The 25,696-nt window shown below is 45.2% G+C and overlaps 1 protein-coding gene across 4 annotated transcripts in view; it reads right to left on the minus strand.

Moving 5' to 3' along the window:
• The window catches only part of RP1L1 (RP1 like 1), a 50,048-nt gene that overhangs the window by 8,500 nt on the left and 15,852 nt on the right, over positions 1-25,696 (minus strand). For 2 of the 4 annotated variants that reach the window (XM_053901103.1, XM_019440917.2), the window contains exons 2-3: positions 7,880-7,995; positions 4,531-5,158 (exon numbers count right to left, since the gene is read on the minus strand). In XM_053901103.1, coding sequence (XP_053757078.1) covers positions 4,531-5,139 — 609 coding nt within the window. In that variant the 5' untranslated portion in view covers positions 5,140-5,158; positions 7,880-7,995. The remainder of the gene's footprint in view (positions 1-4,530; positions 5,159-7,879; positions 7,996-25,696) is intronic. The other 2 variants (XM_019440920.2, XM_053901102.1) reach the window with 1 other exon arrangement.

Here is a 25,696-nt window from a genome sequence, read left to right on the forward strand (position 1 = left end):
GTGTTAATCCAGTTGAGGACCTGAAAACTGAGTTATGACCCAAGCCTGCGCTGGGGAGATACAACATCCTTTTGTTAACAGAAACTCTAATAGTTCTGCAGTAATTCTATATGAAATTACACTAATATTTTTTTCTCCAACTAACTTATGTTTGTACCTCTCCTTCTCACCCTTCCCTCTAAACTGTAGCTAATTGAAAGCAGGGACCTAGACTTATTTCTCTGTGTACTCTGCATGTAGCATATGATAGTACATAGCAATGTGCCATAATTTGAAAGTTTTCTTACATGATGACTCTTAAATCATCAATGCTGACTGTATCATTTGCCAGCCATGCAACCATGAGCAAACTACTTAGCCTCTGTGCCCCAGTTTTCTTACCCATGCAAATAAAAGAATGACATTAACCTCCTCATGAGTTTGTGCAGATGTCATGTCCTAAATTAGTCAATATCTATTTTACTCTTTCTGCTATAATTTCCAGTACTGCAGAGCATACAAAGCTCCCTAGACTCCTTTGCAGCTATAATTCTAACCACGAAATAGTTTCCAACGATTAGATGCACTTGTACAAGGTATGGAAAATGACAATGAAGCAGAGGCCATCTTTTTTTTTATTTTGATTGTTGTCACAGGAAAAAAAAAGTCAAAGGTACAAAGGAGCATGTGCAGCTGAGATGGCAAAAGTCACACTCATTGTTCCAGTACCTAGTCACCAGCTTTCTGGATACCAATAGACAGTAGTGGCATATCACCTGCCTGATTCTGGACCACAGCAGTGGTGAGCTGATACTGAACTCAATTATTCTAGTGACAGCCCCCCAAAAACCCACTTGCTTGATTGTGTGAGAGGTATCTACCCAGATAGGTCAATGATGTTCTCGGAACTAGTTCCAGAAATCAAATGTATGCTCCTGCAGCTTCCCAATCTTTAAACACAAAGATTTATATATTTGTATCTGTGTATAATTTCTTCGTGCTTACGATACCTACAGAGGATTTTGTTTCCTGTACTGAATCATAGCTGATTAAAAGTGCAGTATCAGAGATTGTTACATGCAATAGACACTCAAGAATGGGAATCTAGGATTAGTTATCAGATTATCTGACCTGATTGGGTTTAAAGGCAGTGATAATCTGGTTACAACGGGACACTGGTGGCCTATGGCACAAAGTGGTAAAACAGATTCTTGAATGATCACCTCTGATAGTAGAATGTAGTGCTTACTGAGAGCAGGATTTTGACTATCCCTGGCTGCCTTGATAATGAGGGCTGAAAGGATTATACAGTAGGCTGACTTCTCTGACTTAAAGAGAATGGCAAGCTTAAGGTCTAAGCTCTCAGTTCTGGGATGGCCAGAGGACCTGGGTGCTTCTACTACTACTGTAAAAGAATCTTTTCCTCTTGTAGTCAAACATCAGATGCAGAAACTGATTCTGCTAGTTGTTGAAATACAAATGAAATGGTTATTGTATGATCCATCAAGCCACAAAGCAGGTATGTCAAAGCAGCACTCCATCATCAGGTGGTGGTGACATGTACTATATCAGGCTCCAGATGTTTGCACTGAAGGCATATGTAAATTGCATGAACCACACTCTCAGTTCACGTGCTTCTGTTGCATTGCCATCTCTCCTCCCCACACACCTACAACTTCCTGGGGAAGTTCCCTATGACCAGTTAACTGAAGATGAAAATATTTGATTCTGGCTTTCAGATGGTTTCACAGGGTATGCTGACACAAGTCAAAAATTGACCGCTGCAGCATGACAGACCCACTTAGGGGGGCATTAAGGGCAGTGGTGAAGGAAAGTACAAGGAACAATGTTGTTGATTGGCTACTTTTCATGGAAGGAGCAAAGGAAGGAGGTTCTATGGCAATTTATGGGCAGTGATTAGCAGTTCAATATGAGAATCAGGGACTTGGAGGGAGTAGGACTGGAGGCTTAGTGACAAGGAACTCTGGAGAGGAATCTGTGCCCAGAGAGTGAGAACATTTGTGTCCCATTATATGCTCACCAGAAGGTTATAATCATGTGGACAAATGACCTGTACAATGGATGTTAGTCATTATCTTCCTCCAACCACCCCAAGTTGTGCTCAATTGGCTCAAACAAAGTGGCAAAGTAAACATGAACTAGAAACATAAACTACCTTATTCATGTGGATCTGACTGCCAACTCTGCTGAGGCTCCAATCTGCCAAGAACAGAGATCCATGCTAAACTTATGCCAAAATACTTGCAATTTGCAACATACCTTGAGGTATTCAGCCAGCCATCTCTTGTGAAGATAATAACATTGAACCCACCCCTCCCCCCCCCATGATGGAAATGTGTACTCATTGGAAAAGACACTGATTTTGCTTATATATTTTCTTCCTTCCCAGCATCCTTCTAGTATCACCATCCTTGGACTTACTAAATACCTTACTCATCATTGCCATAATCCATGAAGATTAGTTCTATCCAAAGAACTGATTTTATAGCAAAAGAAGTGAGCCAATGCACTAACACACATTTAATTCACTGTGTAGACATATATACCATTGCCCCAAAGTAGCTATAACTTATAGAACAGTGGATCATTCTACGGGAGGCTCAGTTTGAGCACCAGCTGAAAGGTATCACTTTACGATGTTGAGGCATTGTCTTGCAGGATGTTATACGTGCTCTTGACTGGCAACCAATATACAGTATAGTGCTGTTTCTCCATAGGCAACAGATGCCTGGAAATTAAAGGTGGGAATGAGAGCAGTTCCTCTCACTGTTACACCTATGACCTAACTGAAAACATTTTGTTTCCCATTCCAACAACTTCAGGCTCTGCTAGTTTGGAAGTCTCTGAATCTAAGGGGAAATGTTCCAACCAGGAGACACAACAGTGGGTCAGTGAAGTTGAAAGTTGAGACAGTGCAGTTGAAAGTTTAAAGGATCCCTTACCTGGCCATATGGTGATTCTTGCAACAATGAACCACAAGGCAACAAGGGGGTTTCTGTGTTGAATGGGATGATTGATTCTGATTATCAAGGGGAAATAGGGCTGCTGTAATGCAATAGGATTGGGGAAAAGTCATCTATTGCTCAGGGAATCCCTTGGGTGCTTTCTGTAGCTGTCATATTCAGTGGTAAAAGTTAACCCAGCAGCTCATGAAGAACCTCCAAGGGCTCAGAGTCCACAGGAAAGATACAGCACATGCTAGCAAATAGTAAATGCACCGTAATTTAGATTGTAGAAATGGTTCAGTCACTCTACCACATCCATAACCACATTAAGCTGAGGTGCTGGCAGAGGTCAGAGGGAACACACAAAATGGACAGTAGAAGGAAACCTAATACCATCAATGGCCTTGCAGTAGATGACCTGGTTTTCTTCACAGCTTTGGTAGGTGTGAAACAATTTTCTATGTTTTGCCTTTGCCTCCATCTGGCACTTTATACAAGGTATTTTGGTGGTTGTGGACTTGATAGCTAAATCTTAACACAGAGGCTACAAGGTGGGCTTGTGCCCAGAGGATGGATGGTACAGTTCTAATGTGACCCTGATGTGACTCGGAGTTGGGGAGGAAGTGCATATGTTCTGACGGTAGGAAAGACAGCTACATTCTTAGGTGAGAACCTGCTGCTGTAGATGCTGCTTGTAAATTTAAGTAGTGGCAGAGTAGTATATACAGGTGTTAAATAGTGATAGGAGTGGATTATGGGGAGACTGTGGATTAGATCAATCCACCTCCTTCCCCCATCACGCCCACCTACAGTGCACATTTATGTTCTGCAGAATCTGGAAAGGCAAAAATTACATTCACTAGCCTTCTTTAAAGTTAGGACTGTATGAAGATTGGGTTCTCCATCAATTAGATGTACTTGATCAAGTCTGGGAAAGCAAGTGAGACAGACACTATCTCTTCTTGATTCTTGTTGTTGTTGCAAAGCAAATGTGTGGGTACCAGATGGCTACAGTAGCCCAGACAGCAGTGTCTGGACTCGGCACCCCAGTTTTCCTGCATGTCAAGAATGTCAACATGCAACTGTGGCAGTTTCCTGATCCCAGCTTTACAAACTTGGATGCCACTGCAGAGAAGTACTCTTCAATTCAATAATCACGGTAGCTTCAATCAGGGTAGTAGCTTCCTGCAGACCAGCTCAGAGCTCATGCCTCCAATTGTTTAAAGATTTAGAAATCCCCTGATGCCCTGGATTAGATTGCTTTCTGCTAAAGGTACTTTGAGTAGTTTTCATGTTCTGCACTGAATTCTCACCGAAATAGGTGGGATTGGATAACAGAGGGAGTGGATGAGGAAATAATAAAAATGTGCAAGTCCTGGTGTCTGGCACTTACTAAGTGCTCACTAAATGGTAGCCAGAATATAAATAATAATTGCTTGTTTGACTGCATGTCTCTATTCACCTTTAATTAATAGCAGGGCAATCTGTGCTTCATTTTAAGGGATAACTTCCCCATTCCATCAAAGTATTTCGATCTGAGGGCCAAAGAACTTTTTAGAGGAAATATCTTGCCCAGACAGCCTACCTTTTCTCCACTGGTCGTATACACCTGTTTCACAGGAAAGTGCAGAAGATCTGAGGCTTTGCTGAGAAAGGCCGTCAGGTTCCTTGTATTTCTGTGACTGAGAACCACTGTCTTCTGGAACCTAGGGTCCCCATTCTTAATCAGCATTATCCTTCTTGGGGCCTTAGGACCCTTGCAGGAAGAGGATGTTCCTGGCGCCTCACCCCGGCTTTCAAATTCCCTTGACTGCTGAGCAGATAAGGTTCCCCCTTGTGGCCAGCCTGGTCCACTGGGTGTTTTGGGGGGCTTCTTATCAGAGCAGAGGTAGCAGCCACCATCTTCCAGCTGTTCCAGGGCACTGAGGCCATGCAGGCCCCGGGGCGTAGTGACAGAGCGCACCCCAAAGGAGAGAGGCATGCGCTGAGAGAGCTCATCCATCAGAGCACCGAAGCTCTTGAAAGCACGCTGGTCAACAGCCAAGCGAACCCCAGCAAACCGGGGATCCCCTCTCTTGAGGAAGGTTATCTTCTTGGCTGGTGTGATCTGGGTGACAGAGGGAGTCCGGGCCACAGAAGGCAGTAGGCACTCCCGGTGGCTTGGGGCCTGGGCATCTCTCAGGGTGCTGTTCATGGCGTGGAGGTCCAGGCAGCTGAAAGGGATCAGAGGAAGAGGAGAGTCAGAGAGCAACCTGCAAGAGTTTGCATTTCTCGCTCCTTTGTTAGAGAGGCGCCTCCTGGCCATCCCAAATTTGTTCCACTCGGCTACATAGAAGCTGGTTAACCCATTTTGACAGGAATAGAAGGAAGGCCAAAGGTTTGGCACCAGACAGATACGAATTCAAATCCCAACTCCCCACTTAATACCCAGGAGGTTAATGACATAATCTTCATCTTGGTGGATCTCACCTCTAAGATGCAGCCATGTTCACTCTGCATAGTGACTATAATGATTAACTGAGTTTACACATACAGAACACCTGGCATAGAGTAAGCATCAATAAATTCTTCTTCCTTTCCTTCCTCTTGCTGTTTCTTTTACCCTCTTCTACCACCTTGAACTCCTTTAATACTTTAGAGCTTGTCTCCTAAAGAGGTGGGTAAATAAAGAGAAGACCATATAACACAGGCATAAGAACATGGGACGGGCATTCAGGAGACTTGGGTACCTTGCCTGCTCTCTCAGTGCAAGGTTTTGTGTGTAACCCTGGAGGGATTCCCAGCAATCTGGATTCACATCTTCTAGGTACCAGGTGAGCAGAATCCCTTGGTCACAAACCACTCGGAGATGGGAGGGTAGACGAGGAGACTTGTAGCCCAAATAGGATGCCACCGTGTCTTTTCTTTATTATATGGTAATGTTTGCATTAATGTAAAAAGAATGTCCCCCTCCTTGCATCCCTACAAAGTCTTTGGAAGATGTGTAATAAACCCTATGGGAGAATACCCCAGCCCACTTCTATCGATGTGGAAGATTGGTGGCTTAGCCTAGCTTTGATAGGATCAAGCCCATTTGTCAAACTGTTCATTTCTATTCCCACCTCAGGGGAACCCCCATTGTCTTGCCCGGGACCCTTGGAAAAGCCTCCCACAGGCTCTTCCTGTCCAGATCACCCTGCTCTGTTCTGTGCACCTGCCAGTCAAGTTGTCCTAAAACCTAGTTTTTACCTAGACATTTCCTATGCTCCAAATCCTTCAATTTATTCCCCAGTGTCTGAAGAAGAAGCTTGGGCCATTTACCCCCACAATTAAAGGGCTTCTCAGGCTTGCTTCTGGCTGCCCCTTGAGCCTCAGCTCCTATTTCTTTCCTGCAGGAATTCTCCACTTCCATCAGGCTGCCTGGCTCAGAGGCTCTCCCTGCATGGCAGCCCCTATCCTTCTGCACCCTGCCTTGGCTTACCTCCTTTGTGGAGCCTGCACCAGATCCCTAGTCCGGGGCAACCTCCGTTTTCAGTATAGCTCCCCCCGATATTTCCAATATTCTGGGCCTGTATCCCTTCTGGCCAAGTACCCCAAGCCTGGGAGGCAAATCTGTACTGCCCAGGGCTCCAAGCCCCATGCTTGACACAGATCAGGGGCCCAGGAAATACATACCAATTAATAACACCCATATTTCACAGAACTCATAACAACGCTCAATCCTGTCAGTAAGCTGATACTTGATGAATCATGACCAAGTGAGGGGTCTTCCCTGCTTCCATGTGGTTCAGACCATAGCAGGATCCTCATAAATGTGCACACGGCGAGTAAACATGATCTTCCCTGCTGCAGCCATTAATCCTACTTACGGCTCAGTGGTGCCCCCATCTCCCTTTCTTACCTTTACTCTCTGTTTATCCGCATTCATCTTAGGGAAAGAACTCTTCTCTCATTTTCAAAATCTTGGAGCACAAAGAGGCCTTTTAATCCACTCTCATCTCTGGTACAAACTTTGTAATTAGGTTCTTCAAACTCCTCCTTCCCAGCTAATCCCTTTAAGCTGCTTTCTTAGACCTCCCACAAACATCCCTGCAGTGGTCATAAGCTGTTACCCAGGCATGTCTTCCTGCAGGACTAACTTTTCTTCCTACTTGGTTTCCATTTTCGCTTATAATAATGCACATCCTTCTTGGCCCTTACGAAGGGACTGAGAGAGGGGCAAGGAGGGTCACCGTGTCCCCCAGCATCACCATGTCCCCAAGGTCAGTGTTCTCCACTGTCACTGCATTCTTCAATGTCACCATGTCCCCCAGCATTGCCACGTTCCCCAGCATTCTGCTGCCTCCAAGGGCTTTTCTGCTTCTTGCAGCCTATTTCTGGGCAGAGAGAGCCTCTCTGGAAACCTCTGAGACAGCAACTCTGCAGTGAAAAGGGGAGCCTTCAAGCAGAACCTGGCCTGCAGCATAGGCAAAGACCCTTCTGTCACTCCTTGAAGACCCAGGCAAAAGCTTAACATTGCAACATGTGCTCAAGTGGCTGACTGCCCCTTTCTTCTGGCATTCTTCTAGAAAATAACATCTTTTTGAGTTAGAATTCTCAATATCCAACTGGGTTTTTGAAATAAAAAGAGAAATGGATCCTAAGTACCGAAGATCAGGCTAGCAGCAGTCACAGTTCACCATGAAGGCTCCTTCCCAGCATGAGACCAAGCACACATGAGACCAAGAAGCTGAAGGAACTTACTGGTCATTCCCTGCTGAATGTACCTGCACTCAAATAACTGGCAAGATGCTGCATATACATAAACACACACACACAGACGTACACACACATGTGCATGCACACATATACAGGCACATGTTAGAAAAAAAATTTAGGACCCAGGAGAATGAGCTGAAGGACCCAGGGTGGCCTAGATATGTGGACTATGAAAGGTGAGGGTATATATGACTCACACTGCTCCTCGCAGGAAGGTGAGGCAACTGCTTGCTTTCCAGCCTCATTGATTGAAACAAACAGGTTCAACTTCATCTCTTGGCAAGTCTCTGAGAAGCATGACCTTCTCTTGCAGCTACGGGGAAGGGAGAAGCAAATCGATTTTCCTTTTCAAGGAGGCTTAATGAACTTTTGATTCATTCACCTTCAAAACAACCTGGCCATACCAGGTTATTCACTCATTCAATCACCCATTTGTTCACTCATATGTGTACCCATCAAAGATTTCTGAGCATCTAGTGGGTACCAGGGTCCATGCTGGGTCCTGGAAATATGAAGATTGCAGCGACATTTCATGAACCTTCAAAAAGTTCACATTTTAGTGTGACAAGCAAGGACATTATTAAAATGTGACATAAAAAATGTTCTGAGATATATAGATATAGATATATTATACACAGGGTGTGACCAAAAGCAGATTAAGAGGAACAGCAAATCAGGGAAGACTTCCTGACAGAGGTGACATGCAGCCTCCTGAGTTGAGACCTAAAGGACAATTTAAGGATTAACCAGAGAAGGAAGAAGTTAGGACCAGCATGACAAATAGATATGGCCTTGGTGCCAATTCTGAACAACCAGGTGGGCAGGTGGAAGGACTGGAGGAAAGGTGTCCAGGCTTCCTGTGTGTTGCAATCAGCTAGCAATGTTGCCATAGCATCAAGGCAGAGATGGGCCAGAGAAGTACCAGACACTTGCCATCCCTGCTCTGCTCAGGGCATTTGGGATGGGGGAGTATGTGCAAAGTTGCAGCAGAGGGAGAAAGCTTGGGAATTCGAGAAGAGCCTTCGAGGATGTCATCCTAATATTTTAGAAAGACCCCTCTGACAACAGTAGGGAGAATGTGGCCTGGGAGAGCAGGACGGTAATTGGTGAGTGAAGGTCAATTGCTGTGGACGGATCCCGCAGAGGCTGAGAAGGCACCAGAGGGACTGGTGACCAACAGGCGGGCTGTGGAGGGCGCTGCAAGGGAGGACGAGGTCCTGCGTGGCGCTCGGGTTTCAGGCTCAGGGACTTGGGTGGGAGGTGGCACTGTCTACTCATCCAGCGAGGTTGCAGAGGGAGGAGTAGTTTTGGAGGAAGGGGTGAGGGGTGGTGGGAAGGGTCATCTTCTGGGCGGGAGCAGGTGCACCGCCCAGGAGTGCATCTGACATGGCTTTATTTAGGGAGCCGGTGGATTGAGGATAAAGCGGCACAGACACAGCTCTGGAACCAGGTACCTCAACAGCAGAACCCAAAGTCCCCCTCCACTGAAGCTTAAGAGGCCAAAAGTGGCAAAAACAAACTTGGGTTCCCTACATTAGATCTAAGAACAGGTAAGTGAAGAAAAGGAGGACAGTATCCCAGTCTGGAAAAAAATAGTGGGGAAATAAGAAGCAGATGTCATTGCAGGCCAAGGTGACCAACTGTCCCAGCTTACCGGGGACATCTTGCCTAGTTTTATTTTTTTTTTAATGCTTTATTTCGAGAGTGAGAGCAAACGAGCAGAGGAGGTGCAAACCCTGACCATTCAGAACCCCGTAATAAATACATCCCATGCAACATTCTGCCAACACCATCCCCTAAAAAGAGGGAAATCCCACAGGGTTTTTTTTTCTTCCCACGCTGTTCTCTCTACTTGAAATGCTTTTCATCTATATTTACCAAGTTAAATGTCATTTACCTTTTAATATTTTTTTAAGTTTATTTATTCATTGTGAGAGGGGGGACAGGGAGAGAGAGAGAGAGAGAGAGAGAGAGAGAGAGAATCCCAAGCAAGCTCCACACTGAAGAGCTTGACATGGGGTTCCAACCCACGAACCATGAGATAATGACCTGAGCCCATGCTTAACCAACAGACTTAACCAACACCCTGGGACTGTCTTGGTTTTAACATTGCACCTGCCCCCTCAAATGCTGGGACCCATTTGCCACCTCCTGTCCCCCAGCTAACCAGACAGTTGGTCACCTTCAGTGTGGGGCCCGTGCGGTTTCCCAGGAGCAGGTGGCCTCTTCCTGGCACTGGCCCTGTGTCAGTGAGGCCTCGATAATCTGGTCTTGCCATGAGTTGACTGGTGGAGCTGGTTGAGCCCCTGGATTCAGCAGGGCCTAAAACCAGAACCCAAACTGGAAAGCCAGATTCTTTAGTTATGTGAGCCAACAATTCTCTCCTGAGCTGAGGTTTCTGTCATTTGAAATAGAAAGGGACTTGGACCCACCAGGGAGCAGGACCAGTGAGTATCCTGCATTTTCTGGATTCCAAAGCTGGGTTTCTGAGTTCAGAAGACCCTTTGGGTGGGGAGGGTGGCCCTCAAGCCCCTCCCAGATCCTCCCACTCTACCCCCAACATGGGACAACTGCCTCATTCCTACCTGCCGGTGAGGGTTGGAGAGGGGAGAATGTAACACAGGCCCTCAGATGTGGGACAAAGGATTAATAATCAGCTGATACACATAGTTGCATATATCAGTTTGTCCTTCATTGCCTTCCTCCTGGTAAAATCATGAGGTTTCTCTCCCTAAGTGGAGGGGGAGAGGATATGACCTCCTAAACAGACGAGCAAGGAAGGACTCCAGACCTGGCCCAGAGACAGGGTGGCCTGAATCCATTTAGGTCCTCCTTACCACATGAAGCAGACTGGCCACACAATTCTAAACCTGCGTCATGGTAGAAGGAAGACAGCCCTTGCCCCAATACTTGATTAAAAGGGTATAAAAGAAGAGAGGAGCCTGACCTTTCTGGATGCAAGGAATAGTGGGGGGAAAGGGGCAGAGAGAGTAAGGGGGCAGAGCTGGAAGACAGCAAATAAGGCTTGCTTTCCAGCTTTCCACATTCAGTTCCTAGCTTGAGGTCCAGTGGGAGGAATTCTGGTGGCTGAGGGGGTACAGCCAAGATAAGGTGAGAGACACTCAAGCAGCAGAGGGCTTCTGTCCAGCCAAGCCCCATGACCGAGCTCTAAGAGAGACCTCTTCTTAGACTCCCTACCCCACTTCCACTGGGGAAGAACCTCACCAAGGTATGCTGGGCAGAGTGTATTGGAGGGGACTCTGAGTCAGCTTTCCCAGGTGACCAAGCTGCCATGCGTATAGACAGGATCATGCAAGAGCTCAGGGCCCAGCTGCCAAGCTATGGTGGGTAGTCTTGGTGAGCACAGAGACAAGAGGGTGAACCACTTTTCTGGCCCAGCAAACCCCAGGGCCCACAGCACCAGTCAGTGCTATTGTGGGATTGGTTTGGGGCAGCAAATGATGGGGGAGGGGTGTTAGGGGATTTCAGGAGGAAGCAGGGCAAGAAAGCAGAGGAGGCATTCCAGCTGTGTGTGGGAGGGGGAGGGAAGCAGGGAAAAACAGATTAAGGGGCAAAAGGAGAAAAAAATAGAAATCACAGGAAATGCTCAAAACGGTGACAGCCCTGGCGGACGAATTGGAAGGGAGGGCCTGCAGGGGAGGAAACAGTGTTGTCTGCAGTCCTGGAAGCAGGCTATACCAGGGTGAGGAGCTGGAGGCAGGAGCAGGCAGCAAGAGTGATGGATTCAGGAAGAGGATAAATAGGGTGAAGTCTGCAGGCAGGGTGGAGGCTGGGCTTTGCAGGAGAAAAACTACAAGTGGCAAGGACCCCAGAGCTAGATCTAAGAGGGAGTGAGCACAAAGCAGGGAGAGCACTGTGGCTGAAGCCTTGAAGTGTTAATTGATACTACAATCAACAGCTCAAAGAAACAACAATGACGTCAGTAGTACATGTCCCAGAGAAAAGTGTTTACAGCACGTAGCCTCCAGAGAGAATAAGAGCCACCGATATTCCAGGCAGCTAAGACCTTCATAGGTTCCTCCAGGTCCACAATGGGTCCATACAGGGTGTATGGAGTCTAGAGCCATTTTCAACACCACCTTTCAGTTTCCCAAGGAGCAGCATTATTTTATGAGTCAAGAGGGAAGGAAGGAAGGAAGGAAGGAAGGAAGGAAGGAAGGAAGGAAGGAAGGAAGAAAAAGAGAGAGAAAGAGAGAGAGAGAAAGAAAGAAATTGTGAGAGACTAAGACAAAGACATGCTATTAATTGCAGGATACATCCTGATTTCAGAGATATTAAAACATGGGAGAACCTCTGTGTATTAAAGTCAGTGAAATACAGTATGACAAAGAGCCACGCATGGGTTGTACACATAGTTGTGATAAAGTCACAGTGCTTACTTGAGTTTGATTTCTACTGATTTGAAGTGACAACAGCAACAGGGAGTCAGTGTACTAAAACCTGATAGTCATGTCATGGTGCTCAGATGGGCAAATGTGACTCATAAAAGAAGGAGGGGACCACAATGACATACCACCTCACACCCATTGGGATAGCTATTATCAAAAACAAACAAAATCAAAAATCCAGAAAACAAGTGTTGGCAAGAATGTGGCGATTTTGCTGGTCAGAATGTAAAAACGTTTAGCTGCTATGGAGAACAGTGTGGCGATTCCTCTAAAAACAAGATATATGGGCACTTGGGTGGCTCAGTCGGTTAAGCGTCCAACTTCAGCTCAGGTCATGATCTCACAGTTTGTGGGTTTGAGCCCCACGTCAGGGCCTGTGCTGACAGCTTGGACCCTGTAACCTGCTTTACATTCTGTGTCTTCTCTCTCTGCCCCTCATCCTCTCTCTCTCTCTCTCTCTCTCTCTCTCAAAAATAAACATTGAAAATCATATATAGAATTACCATATCATCCAGAAATTTCACTTCTGGGTATGGACCCAAAAGAACTGAAAGCAGAGTCTCAAACAGATATTTGTATACCATGTTCATAGAAGCCTTATTCACAATAGCCAAAAGGCAGAAGCAACCCAAGTATCTATCAACAGATAAACAAATAAACAAAATGTGGCAGAGACATACAAATGACTATAATTCAGCCTTAAAAGGGAAGGGAAAACATTATGTTAAGCGAAATAAGCCAAATACAAAGGGAATAATCCTTTTTATCATATAAGTATCACTCTACTCATATGAGGTACCCAGAACAATCAAATTCATAGAGACGAAAGTAGAATGGTGACTGCTGGGGCTGGGAGGAGGAGGGATGGGGAGTTTGTGTTACTCGGGATGCAGTTTCAGTTTGGGAAGATAAAATGAGTTGAGATGGATGGTGGTGATGGCTGCACAGCAATGTGAATGTCCTTAATGCTGCTGAATTGTACACTTAAAAGTGGTTAAAATGGTACATTTTATGTATATTTTACCACAATAGGAAATGTAAAATGAAATAATAGAAAAAATGTAAAGGAGGTGGTGAGGAGAAAGGTGATTTGGTGGGTGGAGACTTCCCAAATCTGGTGCTGAGGTGGAGAAGGGTGATGGCAAACACCACACTGGCTCCCCAGCAGAACAGGTCCTCTCTAGAGGTGCTCAAGGCTCTGAGTGCTGGATTCAGGAAGAAAATCAACAGTGCGAGAGGGAAAGCAAGTGTAACAAGAGTGGTGGTTGTGATTAATGGCAGTAAAGCAACCCAGAGGCAAATGCTGAGACCTGCTATGTGCCAGAAATTTGGTTAGACACAGGCTGAGGCACAGCATGGAGACATGGTTTTATGTCTACTAAAATTTATAATGCAGGGAAGGAGGCAGAACGTCTGCACCTGGGTCCTCACCCTTGGGCACATGAGTGTCCTTGCTGCTTCCAGGGGGACCCAGGCTCATGAGCCCACCTTGGCTCTTCTAGTAACTAGCTGATGGCTCTGAGTAGATTGACCTCTCTGAGCTCAGTTACTTTAATCATAAAAAGAAGGTGACAAACTAAAGGGCCACTGAAGTTATACGAGGAGTTTGTAGGAAAGGGTAGCACATAATGCTATGCTATGAATGAGTTACCTTGAATTGTGAAGACCTCTTGAAAAACTACTGGACTCATTAGTTCCCAAAATTGTCCAGGTAATACCCTCCCCTTTCAAAATTATGGTGAAAACCATGAAGAACACCCCAGAAAAAATGAGTACATTGCCATATTCCACATGTCCAATAATTATATGCACATAATATTGCATACAATTTCAGGGGATGTGGGCCTCTGAAGCCCACCCATAGAAGCCTCCCAAAGATTCACAAAGTCCAGGTTAAAATTTTCTGATCTAGGTCTGAGGATCTAATGTAAAACATGGTGATTATAGTCGATAACATTGTATTTGTTTCATTTGTGAATTGTAATTGTATTGAAATTTGCTAAGAGAATAAAACTAAAATGTTGTCTTTCATACACAAAGAACCTTTGCCTAGTTACTGGAGATGAGAAAACTGAGGAGAGGAAGGATAATTGACAGAAACACTGTGGAGCTCTGGATTGACTAGTATATGCTGGTGGTGGGATTTAGGATGAAGGAAATAAATTGTGTTTGTGAATATAGATACTCTTATTCAACTTGTAGCTAGAGAGAAAAGTTTTCTAAAGATAGTTCCCTTTCTGCCTGATGATAAAGGAAAAACATGTTCGTGACAAGTCAGGAAAAGAGAGTTGGGATGGGAAGAACCCTGATATTGACATAGGAAGTAAAATCCTTGGAAACTGAGTTTAAAAAAATACAAACAGCATTAGAATATGTTCCTGCTTCCCACCTCCCACGCACACACTTGCTAATATTTTCTAGACAGCTTATCAACAAGGGAAGTAGGCTAATGAGATGGCCTGGATTTATAGGGCTTAAAATGCAAAGTGGAATGTGCAAAGTGGAGTTTCTGAGCTCCGAAGAAGGCAGGAGGTGCTTCTGGTTCTGTCCCTGCTGTCCCAGGCAGTGCTTGGCACATCACAGGTGCTTGACAAATATTTGCAGAATAAATGATTCTTGGGAGACCATGCAGTGGTAAGAGTACAGTCAGCAAAGAATAAGATAACAATAAAATAGTGGGCAGTATAGCCCAAGGTCAGAAAGCTTGCCTGCCCATGGGCCAGTGCATGGAAGAAACAAACAGCCAAAAAAAAGTGCGAGTCCAACAGATACCATGGGCTGGAGACAGCTGGGGCGGGGGGGTGGGGGGGCGGCACAGACAGGGCAAACCCAGGCAGTTAAGAAATGAACTAAGGATGCCTGAGATCCAACAAACATATAATCTCAGGTAAAAGAGATGGAGTAAGGATCAAATTTAAAAATATCAATGGGAAGGAACTGGGCAGAAGCTGGGGAGAAGGAAGGGATAGACTTCTTTGGGGGCAGGCCAAGAAGGCAGAACTAGGGGTTGAGAATGGCCAGAGCTTTCCTAGGACACTGAGGCTACTCTCAGCTGACTTAGGAAACAACTTTTAAACAAATGGTGTCATCAACAAGATGACTGTAGTATCAGAAATTGCATTTGGCTCCTAATAACAGAGACCCTCATCCCCAAATGACTTTAATTAAGGCAGCTATTTATTCTCTCACATAAAAAAAAGTCTATGGATGGACACTCTTGAGCCAGTACAGAATGTCCCTGACAATTTCCACATTTCTGCCTTGTTACACTTACTCCTGACTTCTCTCTTCAAGTTCCCTCATAGTTACAAGATGGCTGCTGTCGTTTGAACAGAATCCATTCAGCCCAACACTAATGGTCTGCTTGTTCAGGCTCTGGGCTCACCAAAGCCACTTGCCACAGCTTTACTACCAACCCCTGAGCTCTTGTGTCATTTTGTCCATACCCCAAGTCATACAGGTAGCTCAGAAAAGTAAACATGAGAGTGCCTACCAATCCACTCTACCCAGCCTACCTTGATGAGGCCCTACCCCAAGTGGGAGTCAGGTAGGGAGTCCAAAAGGAGATCTCCTTTAGAGCTCGGTCATGGGGATTGGTTGGAAAAAGGCCCTTTGCTCTTGACGTGTCATTCACCTGCAGAGAGTAGAGAGCTAGGAACCAGAGCTAAGAACCCTGTCTTGCTTTGTTCCAGCTCTGCACACTTCCTCTCTTTGCCACCCATCCACATTTTAGGAGAAGGAAGGGGGAAAGTCAGAGGCACTTACCAACTGAGTTAACCCCTTAGAAAATTGACCTGAAGCTGTCGTCTAACAACTTCTGCCTACTTCCCGTTGCAGAACTTCAAGGGCCATTGTGACCTGCATGGGGGCTAGCAACGACTGTAGCAGCAGGTGGAGAAACCAGGTCTGGCAGCAATGACCGACCACTCTGGGCCATCTTTGGCTTTCAAGTGGAGAAAGAGGATGTGATATAAAGTTTGAGAGCTATAAAGGACAGATTGAGAGAAAACTTCAAGACAAGTTCTGGAGAATGAAGCATTTTGGTTTTGCTATATGCCCATATTGTTTCCCAGGAAAATAAATGCCTGTCTACAGGGTAGCAGCATGCGTCAGAGAAAAGAGCTCTGCACTATTTGACAGGCAGCCTGCAAACATGGGCTTGGCCGCTGCCTAGCTATCTGACTGTGTGCAGATCACTTGCTACCTCTGGGTCTCACTTTCCCATCAGTAAATGACACCTCTATTCACTTCCAAATGCAAAATCCAGTGGTTCTTGAATGGCCCATTTCTGGGGGGGAAAAAGTGCTCTGCTGGGTGTGATGGTCTTGAGCAACAAAAGGTGTGTGGAGGTGAGTGAGCCCTTTGGCAAGGTTTTCTCCTGCATGCACAACAGGAGAAGTGAACAGAAGGATGAGCCCAGAGAGAAGGAAGCTAGTCCAGGCCAGTAGCATTCTTGAATAAGATTCAAAATCCTACTGGAAATGGCAAGTCATTGGTGCCAGTGACAGTTATCTAACCCAGTAGACCAAGCATAGGCCACATAAAAAGTTCAGAAAAATCAGATATTTACTCAAAATAAGAGAAAATATTAAACATGCCAACAAAGGTCAGGCTCCCTGGATTAGAAAAAGGCCTTTTGCAGAAAATCGTAGATGTAAAAGTGGCCAAGATGATAAGCAGAAAATCACTGTTAAAAAAAAAAAAAACTTCAAAGCATCTCTAAGTACAATTGGGGCATAAAGAGTAAAAAACCAGAAAGAGGGGCACTCGGGTGGCTCAGTCAGTTAAGCATCTGACTCAGGCTCAGGTCATGATCTCACGGGTTCGTGATTTCAAGCCTAACATTGGGCTCTGTGCTGCCAGCAGAGATCATCTGTCTTCTGCTGTCTGTGCCTCTCCAACTCGTGCATGCAATCTCTCTTTCTCTCAAAAATAAATAAACATTTTTTTAAAAAACCCTTGAAGAGATGCACATAGAAGCCACGTTCTATGATATAATGAGCTGTTACCAATGGGTCAATAGCCAGGTATTATACCAAGGGAATCAAAAGGTACAGTTCCACCACCGGCCTCAGGGAGATTATGATCCCGCTGGGGAGGTGGGAGGTGGAGGGACATGAGTGTGGCTAGCGAAGGGCTGCACTTGGATGTGCAACTGAATCACCTGGGTATTTGCTCCACCTGCTGTAATCTGGTACCACAGATTGGGCATCTCCAAGTACAGAAACTTACATTCGCACAGTTCTGAAGTCTAAGACCCAAGTGGTTGGCAGAGGTGGTTTCTCCTGAGGCCTCTCCCCTTGGCTTGAAGGTGGCCACCTTCTCCCTGGGTCCCCACATGGTGTCCCCCCTATATGCATCTGTGTCCTAATGTCCTCCTCTTTGCCAGTCATATTGGATTAGGACCCACCTATATGTCTTCACTGAACTTCATTACCTCTTAGAAGACATTATCTATAATCATATTCTGAAGTACTGGGGGTTAGGATTCAACATAAGAATGTGGGGGGGGGGCACGATTCAGCCCGTCAGCCCATAACCCTTAGAGAGCTTTTGAAAGTACTGATGCCCAGACTGCACCTTCAGATATCCAGAGTCTTTGGTTTGGCCTGAGATCCTAACAATTTTTTAGAATTTAAAAATGGTGTTCAATTTCTTTGGGGAACAACAACAAAAAAAACTCCCCAAGTGATTCTCAGCCAGTGTTGAAAACCACTAAGCTAAAGTAACACCTGGAAAATAGTGTATGGCAATTGCAGACCAACCCAAGTGATGTTAAGTCTAGGCACAACAGAAATTCACAGGGACAAACAAACCCTGGAACTGCACCTGGCAGAAAATCACTGTTAAAAAAATCTCCAAAGCATCTCTAAGTACAATGGGGACATAAAGAGTGAAAAACAAGGAAGAGGGGTGCTTGGGTGGCAGACAGTTGGACCAAGACTTTCCAGTGGCCCTTTGGGGGAGTGGGAAGATGTGCACTGACAGAGCAGGGTGAGCCCCACAGCAACTTTGTGGGTGAGGCCTTGTTTGAAGGAGTGAGCCTGACTCTCCAGAGTGGTGACATTGCTTGGTGACATTACTCACCCTTATTTGGGGGAGGAAATGTTGTATATAAAGCAGCTGCACAGGCAGGAGCCATGGGGGACTTCTGAGTAGGGGCATGATGATCACCCAAGATGAACCAGCAGGATGAATTGGAGGGCCTGTGGTGAGGATATTGTCATGGCAACAGTACCTACACACACACACACACACACACACACACACGCACACACACACACACACACACACACACACACCACAAAATGGGCAAGGGGCACTGTACATAATGAATATACAAGCACAGCTCAGCAAGAGTTCACAAAACCTAAAGAACCCTTAACTGTACACAATAAATCACACAGTAATCTTTTATATAGTTCAGAATAGACTTAATGGCTGTACTGTTAGAGGACAGTGGTTCTATGTATGGGGGAGGGGAGGCAGGGATTGAAGATTGGTAGCACATTGGAGGACAATGGCTCTGGAACTCTGGTAATTTCTGATTCTTGAGCTGGCAGTGGTTACATTGGTTTGCTCAGTGACAATTCAGTAAGTATAGCTGGCTAATAACTCCTGATTTATATACTTTTTTTTGTATGTATGCTATACTTCAATAAAAATCAAGTTTAATGTTAACAAATGTTTTGTGATACCCCATTGAATAAACTTACCAAATATATTTAGCCACTACCCTACGGGTAGACATTTCTTACTGTGATTATTACAGACAATACTGACATAAACACCTTTATAAACATACAAGTAAAAGAAGAAAAGTATGCTTTAAGGCAACATGTGTAAAGCTCTTTCCAGTTTACAAAGTGATTTTATATATAGGTATATATGTTTAAATGCATACATAAATATATTTAAATATATACATATATATACAATAATAGTTGTATGTATGACCTCACTGTTCCTACCATAACCTATAAGGGAGAGGGTGGGAAGCCCCACTGAACAAAGGAGAAATCCAAGGCCAGGCACAGTTCCAGGGTTTGTTTGTCCCTTGGCCTCTGGGTCACAAATGATAGAGGCAAGGCTTTGTCAGCCTTCAAACTGCCAACACCACATCTCTCCCTCAGGGCTGCCTCAGCCCATTGATGAGGGTTGGTTGCAGGCAGAAGAGAAGCAGCCCATTCTTGATGAAGTGAAAACCAAGGGCCACAAGCCCATAAATACTGCACTGTAGGGAAGACACTGTGACCGCAAGTGTCTGGATTCAAAAACAGGAAGGGGGAAACCAGCACAGAGCAGATTTGGAATCAGTCCATGGAAGTTGAATGAATAACTCCAAATCCTGCTTTCTCAGACACTTACTGTGGCCTCTGTGAGCAGGACTGCTCATTTCCTTGAGAATGTTTTTGTCATTTTGTCATCATGCTTCACATGGTGGGAGTGGTGGGGGAGGAGCCTTCAAGAGGCCACCAGAGGACGGATCCTACTGAGGAAGAAAAGGGAGCAAAGACAGGGGACAGACCTGGCCCAAGGAGAGGGCATAGTGATGTAGGCCAAGCGGTTTCTCTTCCCACAATCCTATCGTTGTGTAATAGTCAGGGTCCTCCAGGGAAACGGAACCAACAGAACGTATGGAGAGAGATACATAAAGATTTATCTTGAGGGACTGGTGCATGAGACTTCAGAGGCTGAGGGGTCCCACTGTCCACCATCTGCAAGCCTGAGGCCCAGAAGAGCCAGAGGTATAATTCGATCTGAGTCCAAAGGCCTGAGACCCAGGGGGAACTGATGGTGTCAGTCCCAGTAGAGTCTGAAGGCCCAAGAACCAAGCATGCTGATGTCTGAGGACAAGAGAAGATGGAGGTCTTAGATCAATTGATCAATTAGAGAGCAAATTCTCCCTTCCTCTGCCTTTTGGTCCTATTTGGACCCTCCATGGATTAGATAATGCCTACTCGTGTTTGTGAAGGTCTTCTTTATTCAGTTTACTGATTCAAATGCTAATCTCTTCTAGAAACACCCTCACAGACATACCCAGAAATCATATTTTGCTAGCTATCTGGACACCTCTTACCCCAGTCAAAGTGACATGTAAGGTTAACTATCACACACTGGTCCTAACAAATAATGTAAAACAATATGGGGCAACCCCAGTGTGCAAAAACAACAGGCAATCCCTGTCTTTCCTACTTAGGTTCAGTGACAACTGGCTAACACTCCACTCTACAACCCATCATCAGATGCAGACGCAGACAGAACCTTCATTTCTTCCCTGGGAAATGGATAGGAGCAGTTGTTCTGTGATGTATGGATGTAGAAGAGACTGTGCAGATGCAAACCTTGAGTCTAGAACCTCCTGGGCAGCCATCCAACCCTCATAGCTGTTTCCTTCCCTGCACAGTGAAGATAATCGTATTTACCAAGTATTTTGAGATGATGGTTGTGAAGCCCATGGCACATAGTAGGTCTCTGTTTTGGCTTAGCTTGTTGGTAAACAATCATCTCTTGGCTATACAATCTAATGTATTGATTTATGGGGTTATCTCCACCCCAGATCCAGAGGAGGTTATGATCTATCTTATCCCGATTTCCTCTCTCTTCCCTGAGCTCTTGCAGTGCTTTATCTCTTCCCCCTCGTTTTCATGCTGACTGTATCATTGACGTGTATGCATGCAGCTTATTTCTCCCACTACACTAGGAGACAGGGTGAGAGCTAGGTTACTTATTTTGGGGTCCCCAGTGCATAGCACATTGAAGGTACTCAGGAAATGTTTGCTGAATGCCTGAGTACAATTGTCCCTGCCTTACCATGGTTTCTGTTATCCCCCATCAGCAACCATCCAAAAATAGGTGATCCTTCTTCTGACCTATTATTGTCAGAAAGTCAGTAGTAGCCTAACACGTTGCCTGCATTAGTCATCTCACTTCACCTCATCGTGTAGCCATCTTATCATCTCACATCATCACAAGAAGATGGGTGAGTACAGGACAATAACATATGAGAGACAGAGAGAAAAAGACCACATTCACATAACTTTTATTATAGTATATTGTTATAATTGTTCCATTTTATTAGTAGTTATTGTGGTTAATCTCTTATTGTGCCTAATTTATAAATTAAACTTTATCAAATGTATGAATGTATAGGAAAAAACAGTATATATAAGGTTTGGTATCATCCATGGTTTAAGGAATCCACTGGGAATCTTAGAACATATCCCTTGTGAATAAGGGGGCACTACTGTAAATAGGTGAACATTCATTGGACAGAATGGTCATATGATTCTCAATCTGAGGCTGACCTGATACATGGTCAATGAGGTCGATGTTAGGATTTAAAAGCGTTTGAGGACCCTTTGATGTTCTGACACTATTTGGAGCCAGTTGTGACCTACTCTTTGAGACTGCTCAGCCAATACTCAGAGTTAAAATAAATAAAAGTTTATAATCACTCCCCCTTGGGCTAAAACTGATGTATAATGAGTGGCACCCCAGCCACTTCTCTTGCTTATCTGTTATGCTGGGCTGGCCCCCCACCAAAGCTCAGGGCCTAGAACCACTGAACCCCAGGAATCACTTTGAGAAAGAGGGTCAGCATCTGATGGTACCCACCTTCGTCAGTCAGGGTTGGGAAACACAGAGCACAGTCAAAGGGTTGACTGAAAGAGTTGAGAGAAGAAACATGGGTAGAGGGTCCAATAAGGGACTGTGATGTGCCTATGAGATGACAACAGTGAGAAGTCATTCTTGTCCCTGTGCCTGAGGGGTGATGGGGAAAAAGCATTGCTGGGCCAGCGAGAGGTGAATCTACAGAGCAACTATCCATTGGCCTTGAGTAAAAAACTGCAGATGTTGCCAAAGGTATCGGCCTGGCAGGGGATGGGAAAACAAATAGCCCAACCTCTCTCTTCTCACCCTCTGATCTGCTGCTGGTGCCTGCCATTGGCCAAACCCAACCAGAAGACAGAGGGTGCAGGGGTCTATGAGGCAATCCTTATGGGTCAAATGTCTAAGAATGGATCTGGAGGGGCAGACAGAGATTTAACTAACCAAATACCCCAAATGACATCTGCTTCCAGCCAAAGGAAACCCTGGACAGGGGCACTGGTAACATGTCTGAGACCTTAGTACATTTTCGCTCCAAAAACGCTCTCCACAACCCTCCTATGTGCCAGGCTCCAGAGAGTCACTGGGGAGTCATAATCCTGCCCAGAGGAGTCTACAGTCCTGGAAGAGAAACAAACAGTCATCTTTTTTATCCTTCTTGAATTTGGTATCACCTAGAGCACTGGAGGGGCTTCAAATCTCCAGATTGTGACCCAAGTTACTCCAAAATGTTCTCTAGACCTACATAGAATTCATATGAACTTCAGTAACCACTAATTCATGGTGGGTCACTGTTTACAAAACATTTTCATAGTATTGTATATAATCTTCACATTGTATCATGAGGAATGCAAGAACTAATATTCCTTTTTATACTCCCTACTTTTTTTCAAATGAGAAAACTGACAGATGTAAAGGGAATCCAATCTTCATGACTCTAGAAACCCTGCCCTCTTATTGTAAATAAGGGTGGCTAAAGGCCTAGCCAGGCTCCCAAACTCACCCTGCCTCCCAATCAGGCCTGAGGCAGCCTCAGGGCCCGGAGGTAGAGAAGACAGGGCTCAGGGGATCAGGCCAGAGCATACCACAGTTGTCTGAGCAGAAAGAGAGATGATAGGGGCATGAAATGGGGTGGAGTACTCATGCCACAGAGCACCTACAGAGGGAAGAAAGTATCTTTGGCTCCTGTCTAACACCTTAGTCACTCACTCTTGTGCAAATAGTTCAGAATACATGCTCTTCCAGTATCCAAGAAAGAGAAACCACCATGGTGGGCAAAAGCAGCAAGATTCTCAGCACATAGACCACAGGACAAGATGCACCCTACTGTACAACCTCATCTTCACTGGCAACTTCAAGATTTCTACAAGCATGTGCACTGATCCTTTGTGATTGCAATGAGTTGAGGAATATCAAATCAAAGAAAGCAGAACAGTCAAAGCATAGATGCAAGGGAGTGGGTCTGGGGAGAACTTGGTTTCCATGACTGTTCAGTTCTATCCTCAAAGTTACCGGCATTGCTCAGGTACTGCTTGCTGGAACTGAAGGTACTGCTTGCTGGAGCTGAAGGCAGCTCTGGGTTTAGCAGGGAAGCTGCCAGAAGAGTACCAAGTCCCTGGGCTCTTGCTTAACTAGGAGGTCATCCAAATAATTGAGGGACATCCCAACAGGAACTGAGTCTATAGACACAGTGGTGGCTGCTACATTTGCTACTACTATCAATGTCAATGAAGTCCCTACATAGGACCCACCTGGCCAGGGGGCCCCACCGCATCTATTGGCAGAGCAAATCTACCTCCAAGAATTATGTCTCTTTTACCTATGAACTCACTAACCCCCAAATAGGATTCCTCTTCCTCAAGGGACACCAATAGGCATGGCCTCTCCAGTTTCCTTGGGACCCTCACCACCCAGAATTAGGGGTCCCACCTCCTTCAGGAATACATCCACCCAAGCCTTAGGTACTGTTGAGTCTTCTTAGTCACTTTTTCTGCCATGCATAAGTAAAAATATGTAGATTGTTTGTGAGCTTTTTGTCTTCTCTTGGCTACATTAACATGAGCTAATAATAACAAATGCACAGAACAGTTGAACTGTGGAATTGAGGGAGACAAGCAAAGGCTTGGGAGTCAGTAGACTGATTCTTCATCTTAATTCTGCCATGGACCAATATTCGGCCTTGAGGAAGTCAGTTTACTTCACTGGGTACAAGTTGGTGAGGGGATAAAAGCCCAGGTGCTTTCCAAGTGACCCTTGATCCACAGTAGCCCATGATTATTATCTCCTCCAACAGGAGCCCCTTCTAGGCACCCAGAATACTCTCATGTTAATCTCTGGGTTTTGTTCACCCTACCATGCCTTGTTACTCCCAAACCACCCCCAGATACCCAATGCCTCATGTACTTTCTGTTTTCTCTTGGATGTCCTAGGGAACATAATTAACAAAACTCATGTTATTCTATGAGACCAAGTCATTCCTTTGTTCTGCAAATACCTATTGAATATCTATGAAATCCTTGGTGTTGTCAAGAAAGAACCCTTTTGGGACAGGGTTCTTCAATGTTCTCACAGGGTAAAGGAAAACCCTTTGATTTACACACTAAGATGTCCAAGATGAACATAGGGGAAGGGAAGGAAAAATTAGATAAAATCAGAGAGGGATACAAACAACAAGAGACTCTTAAATACAGAGAACAAACTGAGAGTTGCTGGAGGAGAGGGGGGTGGGAGGATGGGCTAAATGGGTGATGGGCATTAACGAGGGTGCTTGTAATGAACACTGGATGTTATATGTAAGTGATAAATCACTGGGTTCTACTCCTGAAACCAATATTACATTGTATGTTAACTAACTTGTATTGAAATAAATGAAAAAATAAAATAATAAAATAAAATAAAATAAAATAAGCAACACTAAAAGCTTCCCATTTCCTCTGCTCTTCTCTTCCCTTCCCCTCCTGGCACAGAGCTATTTGTTAAGGGAGTAGTTGGTAAGGGTGATTGGGTGCCTACAGGGATCATGGAGGATTTGGGAATTTTTTGTACTGTTCCTGCAACTTTTCAGTAGGTTTGGAACTACTTGAAAATAAATATTAGTTACTTAAAAAGCATGAATAGTGAGTGGGGAGTCAGGGACAGCTGGAGGCCAATGGATGGAATGCTTGGAGGCAGCAGAAGTCCCCCCAGGTTAGGCCACTGCATTGACCTATGGACAAAGGTCCATTTGAAGAGGCCAGCACAGACTGAGAACCAGATGGAGATGGGGCTTGGGCTCATGTCCTGCTCTGCCACGAATTCCATCATTTAATCAACAACTCCCTATGGATGACCTGTCCTCTGCCAGGCACAGTGTTAAGTGCTATGTGGGCATGGAGGAGTTGCTTCATCCCTCTGGGCCTCAGTTTTCTCATCTGTAAAATGGGTTATTTGGACTAAGTGATGCTTTTGGGTCCTTCCAGTTCTCACCCTTTCTGAGTCTGTAACAAGAACTCTAGGATGCCTTGTGTCAGGGCCTTGAAGAGGGGCACTGGGAGCATTTGGGGTAGGTTAAGTCTACCAGTATGAAGATGGCAACACTAGGCAAAGAGAAGAGAAGCAAGTTTGCAGTCAACCAGAACCCCTCAAAGTCCCAGTGCTACTCTTTAGAAGCTGTAAAGCCTTGAATTTGGACTAATGAATTAACCTATCTGAGCCTGGTCACTGCTCCTATGTAATAGGGAGACATCAACACCTGTCCTGCACAGTCAAAGCCTCTCTTCTTCCCCTTCCCCCTCGAACTGCATCTCAGGGCCCCACCAGCCCCAAGGAGCCTGCTTCATAATGACCTCCTTGGATGACAGGCACTGAGGCAACAGGAAGGACTGTTGTTTTAACTGCTCTGGGTTTCCTCCTTTTGTCTCTGGCATTATAAACAAGCCTATTCCCCAAAGCCACATCTGATAATCCAGCTGCAGGAGGTCAGCGGTCAAGCAATCAGAAATGCTTTTAGCTGGG

The sequence above is a fragment of the Panthera pardus genome, unplaced genomic scaffold (genome assembly GCF_024362965.1).
Source record: "Panthera pardus isolate Hobbes unplaced genomic scaffold, ASM2436296v1 HiC_scaffold_13, whole genome shotgun sequence".
NCBI classification, from domain to species: domain Eukaryota; kingdom Metazoa; phylum Chordata; class Mammalia; order Carnivora; family Felidae; genus Panthera; species Panthera pardus.